Below are 19,587 nucleotides of genomic sequence, written 5' to 3'. Positions count from 1 at the left end.
TGGCTAGCGCCAGCATCAGATGAGACAGAGACTTAAAAAGTGCATATGTGCGCGAAAAGACTTTTGGAAAAATAATGAAATGCATTGTTTTGGAAGAACCACGAATAAATGCATTTCATTTGCATTTAAAAAAAAAAAAAATGCTCAGTCGGATTTTTGTTTCTTTCCTTTGTTTGTTTGCTTGTTCCTGTGATGTTACAAGAGACACAAGACAAGACGGGAAGAGGAAAAGGGAAAATACAGGAAAACAAAGATAAAGAGAGGAAGAAAGAATAATAAAATTCAGCTAAATAGCAATGAAAAAAATAAAGAAGGTTCTAGTGACCTGACAGGAATCAGTCTTTTTCTCAACAAGCAGCAAAAGCCCGCCCCATACAATTGAGGTCCCTAGATGCCGGATAGCCGTCTAGTTTAATAGTTTCCTCTTCTGGTTTGTTGGACTTTGGAATTCCCTTTCTGTTTCCAACTATCCTAACTGTACTAACATGCAGAAGTTTGAATGTAATGTGAACAGACATTTTGCTGCTCAACTCCCCTCAGTACCCTGTGAGACACAATCCCAAATAATAGCCGCTTATATCCCTGGCAATATGCCTCATTTTAGGTGAAAATGTGTAAAAAAAAAAAAAAAAAAAAAAGAAAAAAAAAAAGAAAAGAAAAAAAAAAGAAAAGAAAAAAAAAGAAAAGAAAAAAAAAAGAAAAGGAAAAAAAAAGAAAAGGAAAAAAAAAGAAAAGGAAAAAAAAGAAAAGAAAAAAAAAGAAAAGGAAAAAAAAAGAAAAGAAAAAAAAAGAACCTCCATGACAGTCCCAGGGTTTGACACAAGGTCAGAGGGCAAAACACCTGCAACGTAGTAACAACACCAACAACCAAAATGGAGAGTGTAAATAATATAAGAAAAAATTGGATCTTAAAAATGCAGAACCTTTACCACTGTTCACTGCAGCCAACTAAGAAAATAAATTTGCATTTCTGTATTAAAAAAAAAAAAAAGTACATACAGAAATAAGTTTTCTTAACCACCATAAGGCACTGATGATAGATTATGGTTTGACAGAACTGCACCACCCAAAACACATCAAAAATAAAATACTAAAAATAAACCAAAATATACATAAGCTAAAAATAAAACAAAAATATCTATAAAAAAAATAAAAAATATCTATGAAATAAAAAAATAAAATATATCTATGAAATGAAAAAAATAAAAAATATCTATGAAATGAAAAAAATAAAAAATATCTATGAAATGAAAAAAATAAAAAATATCTATGAAATAAAAAAATAAAAAATATCTATGAAATAAAAAAATAAAAAATATCTATGAAATAAAAAATAAAAAATATCTATGAAATAAAAAAATAAAAAATATCTATGAAATAAAAAAATAAAAAATATCTATGAAATAAAAAAATAAAAAATATCTATGAAATGAAAAAAATAAAAAATATCTATGAAATGAAAAAAATAAAAAATATCTATGAAATGAAAAAAATAAAAAATATCTATGAAATGAAAAAAATAAAAAATATCTATGAAATGAAAAAAATAAAAAATATCTATGAAATAAAAAATTAAAAAATATCTATGAAATGAAAAAAATAAAAAATATCTATGAAATAAAAAATAAAAAATATCTATGAAATAAAAAAATAAAATATATCTATGAAATAAAAAAAATAAAAAATATCTATGAAATAAAAAAAATAAAAAATATCTATGAAATAAAAAAAATAAAAAATATCTATGAAATAAAAAATAAAAAATATCTATGAAATAAAAAAATATATCTATAAAATAAAACACATAAAAATAACATAAAAATAAAAAGTATATAAAATTAGTTAAAATTTATAAAATAAATCAATACAATTTAAAATATGCAAATGTGTAGTCTATAAAAATATTAAAAAAAAAAAAAAAAAAGGAAAGAAACCCAAAAAGCTTTTTAATTTTCTATAAAAAAATACTTAGAGAAAAACAAAAATGTTCTAATGGATAAAAAATGGTTTTTGAATGAAATTGCAAATGAAAATAAATATGAAGTGAAAATGATTATGAAAAATAATGGTTTCCACATTCACATCTCAAATGCGTCACTAAGAACTGCAAAAACTTTGCAGGAACATTTCACAGCGTTTACAAAGACGTCTACAGATGTGCTCGAATTAAAAATGGTGGACATACTACTACCAAAAGACTACACATAAGATATAAATATCTACTTAGGCAACATTCTATACTTTACACTTACAATTACTTACTAGTTGACTAATTTATATATACAGACACGATACCCACCCACCCTTAAAAAACGCCATCCATCGAATCATAAAATTCACAATTCTTTCTGCAATCCAATCATTTGGTACAAATAAACTTCAATCGATTTCTGTACTTGTTCAAGTTTCACTCATAGATATTTTTTTTAAAAACTAAGATGTCAACATTTATCATGATCCAAAGGCCATCTATATATATAAAAGGCAAAATGTGTGTGTGTGTATGTATGTACACTTTTTATGTATGTCCGCAAAAAGCTTTTTTCCGGGAGGCTGCTTACTCGGCGCCCTCATTCTTAAAACTTTTTATATCACATCTAAATGATAATATCTACAAGTTAATGGGGATCGCCTGTCTATTTGATTTGCCCGACTTTGAAAAGCTAAATATTCCACATTTTTGGATTGCCGTGTGTTGCTTTCGTTTTTCGATATAAAAAAAGCAAAACTAGATTTGAATAGCCACCTTCCCGGCCCACAGCCGGTGGTCTCTAGAAAGCGATGTAAACGTTTGGTCAATGTCAGCTTTTCACCGTCATATCAGACGCTTTCATTTGGAGACACTCCCCTAATAGCTAATTGGGGGAGCTGCTTTTTCTTCCCCAAAGTTTGGTAAAAACTGTCCCACACAAAATCTTAACTGCTGAACAGCCATTGCTTACATCATGTTTAAAGGTCAAACATCATGCGACTTTCTCGCACCTGTCAATTTCACTTTATAAACGTTAACACGCTTACCAATTCCTCTTCCCTCGTGGCCGAGATGGTTAGGTGTCTGGCTTTCCCCCCCCTTTCATTTCCACCTTCACGTCAAGGATTCAAGCCTATCTTCCTACTAAAACTTTTTTTTTCTTTTACACCTCCAAGCACCCGGCCATGTTTTAATCTACCCCCCCCCCAACAACACACCTCCAAACACCCGGGCAACCCCCGCTAGTGTATATATATAAAAGCCAGTGTGTGTGTGCATTTTTTCTATATGTCTAGCAAAGGCTTTTGGAGGGGTGGTTCTCTGGTTGGTCGCTCATTCTTATAACTTTTTATATGCTACCAAGATGATAATATCTAAGATTTACGAAACATCGTAAATATCTTTTATTTCAGCGACTTTTATCTTACAAAATTTGTGCTGTGAATTCGTTTTCTCTGCTACTGCTACGGCATGATATTTGACCTGGAAAACCACCTGGGTTTTTAAACACTTATTTTCGACCATTCTCAAGTCTCTGCCTTCGTGGTGTCATGCTATGTCGTCAGACTTAAACCTCAAGGCTTCGGGTTCGAACCTACCTCCCTCCCAAAACCTTTTTTTTTTTGTTCGTTTTTTTAATATTTAAACAGTGTTATTACTTCACTTATTTTTGTTTTGATCTACCCCCCCCAACACACACATCTACAAACACTCGGGCAACGCCAGCCATCCCTGCTGGTCTATTATATAAATCTCACCTGTCTGTTTAAATACATGTATGTATGTTTGTATGTCTGCCTAAAACTTTCGACAGAGGCGATGGATTTTCACGAGATCAGTGTCATTTTGAAGCTCGTCCCTTCGGACGACAAATATCGAAAAATTGGCTAAAACATTAATTCCTTCACCCTAAACTGGGCACTTTTCTACAGAGAGGGGTCGCTTTTTTCGCTGATATTTTCGAAAGTCATCATCTCTTTTCGCTTCTCTAGCCTTAATTTAAAGCTACATCAATTCCAGTTTGGCGATAAATGCAACAGCAAACACGTCACTTTTTTTTTCTTCACTTTTTTGCTTCTTCGTGGTATGAGTTAGAGCCTGCTTCCCTGCCTGCCTGTCTATTACCACTTTTTTTTTTTTTTTTTTTTGCTCAACACACACCTACAAACACCCGGGCAACGCCAGGTACTCAGGCTAGTTCAAGGATAAGGGTTAATGAATATCAGGTGAACGGCAAAATAAAACTGTAATGATTGGGCAGAATTTGATTTAAGAGGGCGGTTCAACAAGAATTTGTTTACATTGGACTTGAAAACAACCATGTCTGCTGGGAAGCAGCCCAACGGTATTGTGTTCCACAGGCAGTTGTAGAAAAAGAAACTTTTCTCATGGAAGGTTTGTTTGATTTTAGATTGTTTGTACTTGTTGTACAACATTTACCTTAGGTGGGTTTGAACCAGTCAAGAGGATATTAAATTCACAAGTGGTTCCTAGTTTTAGGTAGAGAGAGAGAGAGAGAAAGGGAAACTATTGACAGTGGTGTTAGCTAAACGAGTTTTTGTTGTGAACAGTCTTTTATCACCATTCAATGGTATGGAGGACACTTTGGTGATTATTTCATCCGTACATGTGATCTTAAATAGGTTTAGCATTCACACTGAACCATAACCTTAATCCCCCCCTACCGATTTTTGTCTGTGAAATTATTTCAAAAATAATATTTATCAAAATAATCCCTAGAGACTATTCTTGAATTGAAAGGGGGTCATCGCAGCCAAAATCAGGGCAGCACCTAAAGAGGAACATGTTCGAGTTATTGAAAATTTTGCATATAATATTCGTAATGGATAAAATACTAAGTGACACATTTTTGGAGGTTAAAGGTTCAATCCTCAGTCTGGGCAATACTAAGAATACAATTGCGAAGTACTTAAGACTTGTATTTGGTCATGGCTGAGAGAACGAGAGAATGCTACCTCTGTGGATTCAATAAAGGGTTCTGTTCAAAATTCCGGACAGACTCCCTGAATTCGACAAGATACATCTGAAGAAAGTCAGAAAATACATCAGCCGAAATGTTGTATGAATGACACTCAAGATGAGAACAGTAGTTGAATAATTCAAATAATACAAAGACTGTTCGATATTCAGAAGTGAAACTTGGTGGATAGCTCAAATATAGACTGACGTTTATTTGCGCCAAATATTGTCAGATTGCAGAAAGGATTGTGGATTTATTAATTTCGTAAGAAACATTTTTTTTTTTTTTTTTTTGAAGGGGCGATCACTCTCTATAATATCAATAATAGATTTGAAAAGCTTTTTTTAATAACTTTTATAGAAAGAAAAGAAGGAAAAAAGAAAAGGAAAGGAGATGGTGTTGTTAATACAGTTTCTAAATCAGTTAACAACAAAGCAATCAAATGTTCAGATGTGACCATATTGCAAAAAAAAAAAAAAAAAAAAAATTAAAAGTAAATTTTTAAAATGCTTCACTTTTTTTTGTTTGTTTGTTTTAATAATTTAATGCAAATTTAGTTTCTTGCTAGACGTGTTATCAATTAAAAACATGAGTGAGTTGTCTGAAACTAATGCTATCATCCATATCTACCTTTATTTTTTCCAGACTTGGACTTTTATCAAACATTTAACCGATTGTTTTTTTTACACCTTATTTTAGTAGCAAACGATCAACGAATTTACTAAAATAGACAAAAAAAAACAAAAAAAAAAAAACGTACAAGTTACATAAAATTTGAGTGAAGTAATCAGTTTCAACAAGAACTGAACTTTTGGTCTATTAGTTTACAATAAAACCTACCACTTGTATGCTTGAATATACATCTCGTATATAAAGAAGAAAAGGCAGTCAGATTATCAACTGTTGACCCATGTAACATTGCATATTTCAGTCTGCCTGAAAATTACAGAATTTATCTGTGTTCTTTGAAAAATAAATAAATAAAAAAAGCCAAACTTTTAATCGATTCTATTCTATCGAACCCAATAATTTTCTTTAGTTTCATACATTTCCTGAGATTCCCCATTTTTCATTGGATAAGCAAAAGAGTAGAAAGTAGATCTTGTGTTTACTTTTGGTAACTCTCGCTTACCCCATTTTGTTCTTTAGTCTTCACATTTCATGAGCGATGTTTCTGTTGACAAAGGAGGAAGCATTTCTGTTTTCTAGGTTTGATTATTTCATCAGTACATGTGATCTTAAATAGGTTTAGCATTCACACTGGACCATAACCTTAACCCCCCCTACCGATTTTTGTCTGTGAAATTATTTCAAAAATAATATTTATCAAAATAATCCCTAGAGACTATTCTTGAATTGAATCCATCCATATAACATTAATTTTTGACTTTAAAGTGTTTCCTATTTGTGTGTGTGTGTGTGTATTTTTTAGCTCCTTACATCAAGTGGCTTTATCCTCTGTTTTTTGCTCAACCGTACGAATTCATTACTTTTAATTATTATTATTTAATTATTTCCATTAATTGTTTCAATAAAAATTCATTAAACGCAATCTGTAAATAAATTATTTCAGCTTTTCTCTGTCTGCCACTAATTTCAAAATAAGAGCAAAACAATAGCGTTGCTTCATTTCCAATTTTCGCAATACTTTTCTCTGCTATGTTGAATCGTTTTTTTTCTTACAGAAAACTACAATTTTATTATAACACGATTCACTGGCTTACTACTCAGATTTATCGTCTTCAACAAGAGATTTCACGCTGTTTAGTTCTCTCTTACTGCAAGGCACCAGGGTTGGAAAGTGGGGTTGAGAATTTAGAGACCCAGAGGAGAAGAACTCTGACCTGCCGCCTCGTCAGCGTTCCATGGTGAGAGCACCTCAAGCGATTAGCAATAAATTAACCCCTTCTCAAAGAGAGAAGGCAAATCCTGGGAGGGTAGACCTCCCTTAGAACTACACAGAACTTAACTCCCATCATAAAATTAACAGGTGCCCGGATCATTACTGGAATGGTCTAATCTGTGTTGATTTTGGAGACCCAGGATACTAAGTTTCTGGTGGTCACGATTGTGGGATTAACAGGGTCCATTTACCATTCTTTATGGTCTTTGCCTAATGGTTTCTTTCCATGTCCTCTTAGTATTTAGCTCAAAATTAAATTATTCTTAAATCTGTCTGTGTGTATATATATATATATATATATATATATATATATATATATATATATATATATATAAAATTTTAAAAAATTTATTTAAAAAAAAAAAAAAAAATTTGTTTAATGTTGCTTGATAACATCTGAACATAAATGAAAAGCAAAGAAAAAAAAGCACCAGAGTTATTATTAACAATGCAAGAACATCCAATCAAGACAAAGGTGTAAACTTAAAGAAAAAAAGTTCATAAAGACTTACGCATGAAAAATAAAATATTAAAAAAAAAATAAAAGCTGCTTTTTTATACTGAGACTCAATTGAAATATGACAGTACAAAATAGTATAACAGGAAAACTTAGAGACATACTTACTAATGAAAAATATTAGTGTACATTCAAAATTATGGAAAATTAGCAAGTAGAATTTTACTGAAAAATCAAAAGGTAATCACTATTCATTTTAAGTCCACAAACTTCAACCAACATTTGTATCCAGCCAGCATGGCATAGATTATCTCCCTTCTTATGTGAAGACGTCACATGGTCTTGTCGTTCAGAGACTTTGAATAGTAAATTAATTTTATTTTTTACTTGCAGAGCTATCTGTTGTTGCCAGGGGCAAAAACCTGATTAAACCTATTTCTTTACTGTTCTATCTCCCTTTACCCCCTCTTTCACTTTTACCGATTCCAATTCAACTGAAAAATGTTAAATATTCACCTCTCCTTTAGATAACATTGGAAATAGCTGAACCCCTCTCCAATGAAACCTAATTATTACTACATAATTTATTTTCACGATCCAGTGATCTGCCAGTGTTATTTTTAAATTCCCTTACTTCATGCAGTTATCTCCCCTGCTATCATAAGAACTATTCTTGAACCCACAAAGAATAAATCTTTTTTATTTTGTAGATATTATTCATCCAGAGCAACGCCGATCAAGATTATATCAACTTTGTGGATGTTTGTTTTGTAGTTTTTAACTGTATACACACATGCCCTTTCTATGAGAGATTAAAACTTTACTTGATAATTTTCCGTAATTTATTGTGTACACTAATATTCATCACTGAGATTTTATTTTGAATAGCCATATTTTATTTTAGTCTCAATAAAAGTAAGCACCAAATACAAAGGTAAGTAGACATAAGCAAAAAAGTATCCCAAGAAAATTAAAAAAAAAAATAATAAATAAAATAAGCATTAATAATTATCCGGACATAGTTACATATAATCCAGATCAATAATAACATTAATAATATTAAAATACATATAAAACAAGATTTCAAAGTAGAAATACTTCAGACAGAAAATAATCTCTACATCATTTTTTTTTTAATCTCTTGAGCAGATATCTAGAAATTTTCACACCATGCATAAATTCAGCATCTCAATCAAGTTGAAAGGAACGAGTTTAGCCCCACACTATATCAGACAGCATTCACGTTTTCTCAAAACTAAAAATCAAAATTTTGTTTATTCCATCCATCATTGTTAGTTTAACATCCGTTTTTACGTGCTGGTATGTGTAGTTCATGGCTTTTAGAAATTAACTTCCAAACTAACCTATCTCTGGCCAGGTCTTTATTTCTCTTTCTCTGAAATCCATCCTTATAATTTCCTCCCATGTTTTATTTGGTCTTCACCCTACCGACTGATACTGCTACCTCAACTGTTCTACATCTACTAACCCAAGAGCTCTCATCCATTCTTTCATATGTAACCAAACTAACTAAGTCTCCTGTTCTTTTTTTTTTTCTTTTTTTTTTTTTTTACACGGTGATCATCACTTATCAAGGCCCGGAAGCCACTCAGGGATAAGGGTTATTGCAAGTACATTACGTTAGTGTGGAGATTTGATGAAGTGTTTACTTAAGGGGGCGGTTCATTAGGAATTTGTTAACGTTGGACTTGAAGACATCTAAGTTGTAATCCGGTGGGAAGCAGGCAGACAGAACAGAGTTCCACAGGCGTGCAGTTCTAAGAAAGAAGCTTTGTTCATGGAATCCACGCTTTGATTTAGGCACAGATATAGAGTGGGGAAAATTTTTCACAGTGGATTCAGCTAGACGGGTGTTTTTCGTGAAAGATTGGCGAGGGGGGACCAGAGATTGGAGTTCAGACGAGCACCTGCCATGGAAATAATGATAAAACAAGGATAGGCTCACAACGTCTCTTCTGTGGGAGAGAGGTTGCAGGGTAGAGAAAAGGGCATCCCCCACTAAGCCACGAAGTCTATTTTGTACTCTGTCAAAGCAGGAAAGACTGTTTTTAGCAGCTCCTGCCCAGATATGGCAACAGTATTCCATCCTTGGATGTACTTGGCTTTTATATAGATAGAGAATTGCATCAGTAGTGAGATATCTTCTGGAGTGGTAGAAGGATCCCACCATCTTTCCAGCGACCTTGGCAACAGACTTGATGTACGTGTTCCATTTCAGATCAGGAGTAAAGGTCAAACCCAGAAGCTTGTCAAAACACGGGGCCTCACCCAGACGAGAGCCATCCATCACAATTGATGCCAGATGGGGATCAGAGCGTTGATGATGTAAGGATAGGAGTTTGGTTTTGGATGCATTAAAGGTAACTAGCCATATAAAATGAATATGAAGGTTTTACTTTTTAAACCAACCTCAAATAACAAAGTGTGTTCCAGACGCCCTTGCACAGCCATCATTCATTGCTGGCAAGAATGCATTGAGAATGGTGGTGGCTCTGTAGAAAAATAAATTCTGGAACACGAAAATGGTCCTTGCTTTAATGGTACCACTCCTGTCTTTATAGCTCTTTAACTTTTTGAGTAAAAAAGAAAAAAAAATAGGCTTTACTTTGGGAATTACCTTTTGTATTTAGAATCAGTTTTAATCGACGCAATGAAATGATTTGATTTTGAAACAATGCATTTTAACATGGGTAAAGTTGGAATTGTTAACCTTAGCAAGATGAGGTTAATCAGCATCTTTGCAGATTGGACAATTTCAATTTAACATTCCTTGCAAGTACTAGTATAATTGGGGGTGCTGAATTTATACATGGTCTACTGGAAATTAGCAGTTATAATCTAACTATAAGCAGAAAAAAGATAAATATAAAACATGTTAATCGAGACTAAAAATAAAAAATTAGATTCAAAACTACAAAGCAAAACAGGAAAGACCATTTTTTTCTATGTGTGTTTTGTATGGTAATGTCTTTTTAATTTCATAAAAAAAAAATAAAAAAAATGAACTGTTTTTGAAAAAGCAGGAAAACTTACATACAAAAACTCTAATGTATTTCTCACTTGGAACAAAGGAAAAAAATCATTTTCATTTGTAAAAAGATAAAAAAAAATCTTCAAACATATTATCATATAAAGTTATTTTTATTAATTGTAATTTTAATGATTCTGTCGGCCATTAAATGTTTTTTTTATATTTTGCATACCATGAAAATATTTTTGGAAACAATCTGATTTTAAAAGGTGTTTTTGTATGAAATTCGTAATATTCTCTGAATAATTATTATAAATATTTAAAATATTATTGAGTGAAAAAAGCTTAAATTTAATGCTTTGTTTTTTTTTTAGTCAACGAATTTAAAATTGAATAGCTATGACATTTTTTAACAGTTAGTATTGCAATTAAATTTTTGATATTTACTCTGAAATAAAAACTGCATCTTACATAAATAAATTTATGCTTACAAGATTTTTTTTTTTTTTTTTTTTTTTACATTTATTTTGTTAATTTTTGTTAGATACTACTTCTAATATAGCTTTGGGCTCACATTAACTGTTCAGAGATCCTAAAAATGTACCATTCCACACTGTTTCAAAACAACTTATATAAAAGCTACAGGCTATATCTACCCAGCATAAACAGTGATATCATTTTAATTTAAATTTTAAAATATATAAAAAAGATGCAAGTCCAGACAGAGTTTAATCTACTTTAAAAAACAAAAATACAGAAAAATCTTTATGTTGTACATACGATTCACAGAACGAAAATGTTGTATTCCAAAAATCACATACATTAATTAAAGAGAGAGAAAGAATAAATTTTTTAACGATTTTTACCGATTAATAGTTTATCATATCCATTACAAGGCTTATTTGAAAATTTTGGAAGTTCGAATTAAGTTGTCTCCCTTCATTTATTAAATATGGCAGATAAAAACGTTCTCGCGGTTTCATAAAATTTGATTTTCCTAGTTAAAAAAAAAAAAAAAATTTTATTAATTTACGTGATTTTTGGAAAATGACATTTTTGTTCTGTAACGGGTACATGCATCATAAAGATTTTTCTTTATTTATGTTTTTTTAATTAGGCTGAATTCTAGACTTGCATCAAAAATATATACATATGTAAGTTGCAAAAAGAGGTGGGAGACTCAACATGTAAAGGGAGATAATTCATTTTTACCATAAAATTATCAGTTATTACTCTTACATTTTGAGTTTTTTGTGTAATTATTTAAAATTATTTCCATTGTAATAATCTTTTTTGCTGGATTAATTATTTTCAGAAAAAATATAGCGAGTTATGCTTTGTTTTTAGCATAAAAACATGCTGCAAGATAAAAAAGAAAACATTAGTATTAATTTGTAAAAAGTAATGCTAATTTGATCTAACATGTGAACTCCGACCAGATAATTTTATATAATTTGATATTAAAAAATAACTAAATTTAAAATAACAAATAAAAATAGCAGTAAGTTTATAGCAATTGCAGTCAGGCACATAAAATGGTGGGAAAACATTTTATATTAAATTTAAAAAATATGGCCGATATAAATGAATGATGCAAAAAAATAAAAAATAAAAACAAATAAATATATCTCAAAACTTTCGCATTATTTTTTTTACAGTTTTGAAGAATTTTAGGTATTCCTTTTGTCTTTCTGTTCTTATTTTTCTTTCAAAAAATCATTTCGAAGTTTATTAATCAAATTATTACAACTTCATGTGTTTCGAAAAACTTCAAACTACTTGATCAAATGAAGCGATTTTTTTTTTAATGAGAACTTCATTCCATAACGGGCATGAACATCATAAAGATTTTCCTTATCTTTGTTTTTCTTTAATGTCTTTGCCAAAATGCATAAGCACCTGTTTTTCTTTTTTTTTTTTTAATAAAGCATTGTATACAACGATCTTATGCACAATAAGTTATTTCGAAAAAATACAGAGCAATATTTTTTTTTAAAAGGATTCTCTCAAAGTTGTAGTTAATCCAGCATTTTAATATAATAATTAATATTTATATTAAAGACGTAGACTTATGTTCTTCCAAAGGCAGTATTATTAGCACAAGCACAGAACCAAGACAAAAGACGCACATTGTTAGGACATACACATCAACTAAATAAAGCAGACACTATAATTATGATGACGAGATGAGTGAATGTAATAATAAAAAAAAAAAGAAAATAGAAAGATTTTTAAAAACGTATGCAAATAGACAAACAAAAAATGGTGTTTATTCGGAATAATAACGACAATGGGAAAATTGAATTTCAACTAAAAGCAATGTTATCTGTTCAATTGTCATGTCAAAATTAATAACATTATTACATTATGACATAATTTATTTTCACGATCCGCCATTGTTATTTTAAAATTCCTTTACTTGATGCAGTTACCTCCCCTGCTATCATAAGAACTATTCTGTTTATTCAAGTAAAACTAGCAATTTGCTTTGAAAGCAAATTTCATTAAATTATTTTCTACTTTATCATTTTTCACAATTTTTTTTACTAATCTCAACATGACAATTAAGTAAATACAATAGATTTTTGATTGAAATTCAATTCTTTTGATTTTCGTTATTATTCCGAACAAACACCCCAAAAATAAGCAGGATTAATAATCATTTTTTTTTCTTCATTTTTTTTTTCACTTTTCTTTTTCCCTTCAATTTTTTTTTTTCTTCATTTCTTTTTTCTTTTGTTCTTCATTTTTTATTTCTTCTAAAATTTACATGAAAAAATGCCAATAAAACAAAAGAAATCTGCAAACAAGAATTGAAAAACAAAGAAAAAAAAAAGATTAATAAATTTATGGTTAACAAGAAAGAAAAAGAAAGAAAAAAGGTGGAATGCAAACTGAAGGAATGAAATGAAAATGATGAAAGGAATGAAAGAGGAAGAAAAACAAGGGAAGTGAACAAAAATAAGGAAACACCAGGTGAGGCAAGTGGTGGGGTGGTAGGGGCAGGTGTAAAAAGGTGAAAACAAATCTCTCAAACTATCTAGTAACCACAAAAATGTTAACAAAAAAGGGTGCAGTCGTCTAAAATATTCATTTATTAAAGACATAAGAAAAAGGATTTTTTTCCATTCAAAACTTTTGGTCAAATTTGACCCTTTGCCCATACGCTCTCAACAAAAGAATAAAAATGAGATTCTATTAGCTGTTCGTGTGAGTTTTGTCGTGGAAACACCCGGCAAAATCTAAATAACCATTTATCTATATTAGTAAATACATAAACAATGAATATATGTGTATGTGTTTGTATTTATATATCTGTGTCTCTGTACATGTTCCTAAAATGCAGGGTGACTATTCAGTTGTAAGAGACAATTCTTCCTAAAATTCCCAGGGGGAGTAACTCATACTGAATTGAACTATTGCTAGAAAAATAACAAAAACTAGACATAACTTCAAGGCAATAAACTAGCACGTAATTTCAGCTGAGGCTTCATATCACAGTGGGATCAAGCTTGGGTATAGTCAGCCACACTCATGAACCATAGAGTTGGTAAAATGTGTTTGTAGATAACTATATAAATAATATCAATAGATAGAATCTCATTTTTTTTTTTTTTTTTTTTTTTTCCTTTCTGTTGACAGTATCTGGGCAAAGAATAAAATTTTACCAAACTTTCTTTAGTTATTTTGAGTTTCACATAAGTTTTAATTTCTTTTTTTTTTTTTTTTTTAAACAAATGCTGATTGACACATAAATGGTAAAGTTTTGTTCACCAACCTGTGGCCGAAGCATGGCAGTGAACTGAAGTGTGTGCCGTGAATTGATGTGTCTAAAGTACAACGACTGTAAGTTTTCCCACTCCCACCAGTCCATAAGGTCCTTAAGGTCGGCGTAAGGCTGCTGTTCTCGCACGGATTTTGTGATCCACAGGAAGGGCGACTCCTGCGGTTGGTCCCGACTGTCTACCCCCAGTGGGAGACGCGGCTCTCCGTTGGACACTATGTCGGTGGAGCACTGAGTGACAGGAGAAATAGGGATTTTATGCTCGGATGGACAGACAGACACACCATCACCTCGCATTATCACATTAACATTATGTGGCATGATTCACTTGGAAAAACCAGAGAGATTCTTTTTTTTTTTTTTCGGAAATAAACATACAGGATAAAAGGCATGTTAACATGTTTATATGAGGATGTATATATTTTAGATGTGCGATTATGTGGGGAGGTAGATGTATGGGTATGATACAAAAAAAAAATGATTCTGATACTATATCTAAAAAGTCTATGTAGAGACGGGTCCATATAAAATTTATATTACTTTGAAGTGACACAGATGGATCTATGTAATTTTTATGCTTTGCTGAATGACTTAAAAATAAACATTGCCTATAAACAGCTGTAAACAATTATACTATCTGTGTATACTCTTTATTTAGAATATGACTTGATAAAGTATTTAAATCATATATTATATATATTGTTATGTATTACAAGTTAGAAAAAAAAAAAAAAAAAAACATTGAAGTGCTTAATTGTAGGTCTTACATGAGCTAATATTTATTAGTTTAGCTAAACATTTAAAATACATTGCTGCGTCTGCCTGGGATAATTTGATTTCATCCATCTGGTCATCTTGGAATTAGAAGAAACTAACTTGTTCTTATTTCATTCTAGAAAGATATGATACAAAAAAGATACTGTAAGCGTTTAATAACTATTAGCTCATCTAAGCCCTACTTTGATGTTTTTTCTAATTTGTGATACATGCTATATATATATATATATATATATATATATATATATTGAACTAAAAGATGAATAAAAAGTACATAGAACTTTATATATATATATATATATATATATATATCGCTTCCTCATGTAGAGCTTTTATATCCTGATAGGTTTGTTTTGTTAAAGATAGTATCTTTATCAGATATATATATATATATATATATATATATATATATATATATATATATATATATAAACAGAAGTTCAGAACAACATGGTATCATAGGTTTCAAGCTGGAGAGGCCATCCAAGCAAAAAAAAATTGCTGGGTTTTAACTATAAAAAATGCTCTATCGCTTTTATCAGACATCTTTTAAACTATGAGACCACTATATATATATATATATATATATATATATATATATATATATATGATGAGAATAATGGAAATGGAATTTCGATGAGAGACAGATAAAAAAAAAAAAAAATAAACAAATCAAGTCACATATCCATCAACGTTTCGTCTTTAGTGTAAGACTTCTTCTGAATGAATGAATTGAAGAAAAAAAAAATTCATCTACAAAAAGTCTTACAGTAAAGATGAAACGTCGATTGACGTGCGACTTGGTTTGTTCCTCAAAACAATGCATGGTGAAAAGCAGTTTGTTATCTTGCATTCATCAGACCGTGATAAACACAATTCAAGAAACCTTCAATCACAATACACTATTGTTTCTATGTGTATGCTCTTCAAATATATATATATAAGAAAAGAAAGCAATGGCTGACGAGAGCCTAATATTATTTACCATTAACAGGTTCCCCTTATGTTGGGCTTGAAACCGACGGTGCCAACGATTTTCTGATCTTCTGTACAGGTTTTTTAAACAAATAGATAAATATATATACATAAACTTTTTGTTTATGTTTTTCTGGTTTTAAGATTTAATAGAAGCGCTGGAAGTGGCTATCGTATCAATTTTGTAAAATGCTTACGTTTTTAAATTGCAGCCCTGCATACAATATTGCGTGTGAACATTTAAAATAACATTGGCCTATACAGCTTTTTCCACTCTTTCTCACAAACACAGGCAGAAAGGAGACCTCTGAGATATTCGAGACGATAAGTTCAGGTGAACCATAAACTGGAGTAGATAATATTACTGTATTAGTTTACCAGGGCTTAAATGTGAGAAAAGTTTTTTTTTTTTTTTTTTTTTTTTAAATTAGATTTTAGTCTCAACACACAAAAAAATTAAATAATCAATTCAGTTACCAGGTATTTGTTTACTACAAAAATAATACATAAACCATTTTTTTTCTGTTTGTTTCTGTTGAGGATGCAGCATCCTAATGGAGTTCAGACATTTATCTGCTATTTGAAAAAAAAACCAAAAAAAAAGAAAAACCTCCAATTAAGAGATCCTTTTAAGGATTCTGAGCATCCCTTTTAAATGCCGTTGTTTAGACCTCTCTTGCACTTGATTCACAGAGTATATTCACCATGTACTCCTTCAAGTTCTTTCACATTAGCCCTATGATTACTGGAATTATTGAACTCTTCCTAAGATTCCGCTTTCTTTTTATGCCGTACATCCCCGTGAAACGTTCACAACACTCACCTAGCTAAAACCACCAATAATTTTCCTCACTGTATCTGTGCCCAAAATTAAATGAACATTCCATGAGCAGAGTTTCTTTCCTAGAGCTGTCCGTCTGTGAAATACAATACCGTTTGTCTGGTTCGCTGCTGACTATAACGTGATCGTCTTCCAGATTAATGTGAATAAATTCCTATTGAGCCATCTTCTTAGATAATCTAGTTTTATCCAAGTTCCATCATGACTGATCTTGTTGTCGTACTATCTACCTAATACTTCAACTTTATCCTTTAGTGATCTCCGGGTCTTGATAAGTGGAGACCTTCCAAGTGAAAGAAGGGGGGGGGGAGAGAGATAAGACCTTGGTATTTAGTTTTCTTCTTCCTCAGCTCTGTTTAATCATTAGGGACACTGACTTCAACTAAGGTTGCTACTCTCTCTCTCTCTCTCTTGTCTCATATCACTGTTTTTTCTGTAGCTATAGAGATTACAAAGTCATAATGGATGGTGCATGACTTGTTTCCAACAGTCTATAAAAAATTTTTTTTCAAATTATCCTATCTGTTACTATTATTTCTATTGCATCATTTTTTATCTATCTATAAATATAACAGCAAAAATGTGTATGTATGTATGTATGTATGTTCGCAAAAGGCTTTTTCCGCTTGGTTCTCGCTCGGCTTGCTCATTCTTAAAACTTTTTATATCACGTGTAAATCATAATATCTACAAGTTAACGACGGGGGTCACCTGTCTATTTAATTTGCCCGACTTTGAAAAGCTAAATATTCCCCAATTTTGGATCGCCGCGTGTTGATTCGGCTTTTTCGTATAAAATCGAAACTAAGCTTAACACATCCAAAAGCAATCAGCTTTGATCAATCCGGACTTTCTCCTTATATCAGACAATTGCTATTCAATTTGGACAATCCCCTTTTTATGGGGAGCTGGTTTCCCCCCACAACGTCTTTTGGGGGGGGGGAGAAACTGGCCCGCAGTGAAAGTTGACCTCATTAAGTCATTAAGTACAGGCACCTGCCAATTCTTAATACTGAAATTAATTCAAACATGTTTCCGTTACTATTTCTTGGTGGCCAATTGGTTAACGTCACACGTTTATTTTTACACTTTATTTTCCAATTTCGCATCAAGGCTTCGGGTTCGATCCTTCCTGCTTACTTACCAAAACTTTTTTTTAAACTCTCTCCCCCCCTCGACATAAACACCCAGGCAATGATTTTTTATTATTCTTTTGTTTTGATTTACCAAAAACCACACACACCTCAAAATGTGTGTGTGTGTGTGTGTGTGCATTTTTGTGTATGTCCGGCAAAGGCTTTTTTCCGGGGGGGGGGGGCACTCGAGATGGTCACTCATTCTTAAAACTTTTTATATACTAAATTATAATATCTATGATTTACGAAGGGAGGTCGTATCTATCTTTTATTTGAACGACTTTTACATGATATTTTCGCAATATTTTCTTGATCTACACGTGTTTGTTTAGCTTTTCAGGATAAAAGCGAAACTGAATCCGTAACTTAAACTCCCTGGCACTCGTTCAGAAAAGTAATGAGGTTTGATCAATGCGGGGGAAATTCCTTATATCAGACAATTGCTAACTCCCCTTTTTATGAGGAGCTGGATTTTCTCCCCAAAAAAAACTACAGCGCAGCCAAAGTTGGTGAAACAAAACCAAAAAACTGCCTCACAGCAAAAGTTAAGTGCGTGATTTCATTCCCTCTATGGCATGATGTTTGACCTCATTAAATTCACGCACCTGTCTGTTTAACTTTTTAATCGTTAAATCAAAACAGAATTCATTCCTCTCCCGTCGTAGTCGAGCGGGTAAGATGCCAGTTTTTTTCCCCCTTTCTTTTCCACCTTCGCGGCAAGGCTTCAGGTTCGAGCCTACCTTCCTACCAAAACTTTTTTTTCCCCTTTCTTTTACACCTCCAAACACACGGGCAATGCTGGGCACCCCAGTTAGTTTATTATATAAATCTCACCTGTCTGTTTAAATGCATGTATGTAAGTTTGTATGTCTGCCTAAAACTTTCAACAGAGGCGACGGATTTAAAGAGATCAGTATCCTTTTGAAGCTCAACCATTCAGATGACAAATATAAAAAAAATTGGCTAAAAACATTTTTTTCGGTGACATTTTTGCAAGTCATTCATACCTCGCATCAATGTCACATAAAAGACGTTATTTTGACTGCCCGTGACGTCACAATCATGGTGGCCGCATCGATAAGACGTTTTTTTAGTTTTTTTTTTTTTTTTCACCTCCTTTTCCTTTGGCACGCTTCGAGTCTGCTTACTACTACTAACCTTACCCCCCTCGTTTGCAATTTTCCTTCTTTTTTTCCCTATATTTATAACTCAACCAACACCTCTTACACACACCACTTTCTTTTACACCTTCGCATCACGGGTTCGAGCCTGCTTGCCTGCCTACCTATTACAAGTTATTATTTTTTTTTTTTTTGGCTCAACACACACCTACAAACAACCGAGCAACGCCAGATACCCAGGCTAGTATTTTTTTAACCCACACGGAGACAGAAAAGAATATATATATATTGTGTGTGTCTGTGTGCGTTTATTAATTAGATTATTTTCAAGGTCACAAAATGAAATATTTAATACAGGATGTCCCAAAATGATCTGACACATTTGTTGGTCAAAAATAACAAATAAAGAAACTATTTTTTTATTTTTTTTAATGTATGTAGAATGCCATTTTATTTCACACAGTCTTAAATATTAAATCGGCCAAATGTTGCAGATTGTTGTTAATACACGATTGTAGACGTCCACAAAATGTTTCATTAACTCGATGGATTATTTTGAGTGGAATAGTAGCAATTTAAGAATGAATAGCTCGTTTTAATTCTTCAAGAGATCAAGAGTGGTAGTGGTGGTGGTAATACTTTTGACTTC

General features: G+C 31.7%; 1 protein-coding gene across 10 annotated transcripts in view; it reads right to left on the bottom strand.

Annotated features, from left to right (window-relative positions):
* The window catches only part of LOC145252764 (uncharacterized), a 282,722-nt gene that overhangs the window by 60,096 nt on the left and 203,039 nt on the right, over positions 1 to 19,587 (bottom strand). For 6 of the 10 annotated variants that reach the window (XM_080112659.1, XM_080112661.1, XM_080112662.1 and 3 more), the window contains one exon: positions 14,083 to 14,319. The exons of the other annotated variants lie outside the window; for them this stretch is intronic. In XM_080112659.1, the coding sequence (XP_079968785.1) occupies positions 14,083 to 14,319 (237 nt within the window). The remainder of the gene's footprint in view (positions 1 to 14,082; positions 14,320 to 19,587) is intronic. 10 annotated transcript variants of the gene reach the window in all.

Source organism: Euprymna scolopes, chromosome 29 (assembly GCF_053919585.1).
Source record: "Euprymna scolopes isolate OS-2025 chromosome 29, ASM5391958v1, whole genome shotgun sequence".
Classification (NCBI taxonomy): domain Eukaryota; kingdom Metazoa; phylum Mollusca; class Cephalopoda; order Sepiida; family Sepiolidae; genus Euprymna; species Euprymna scolopes.
Note: the sequence above shows the minus strand (reverse complement) of the source record. Positions and strands in the feature narration are given on the sequence as shown.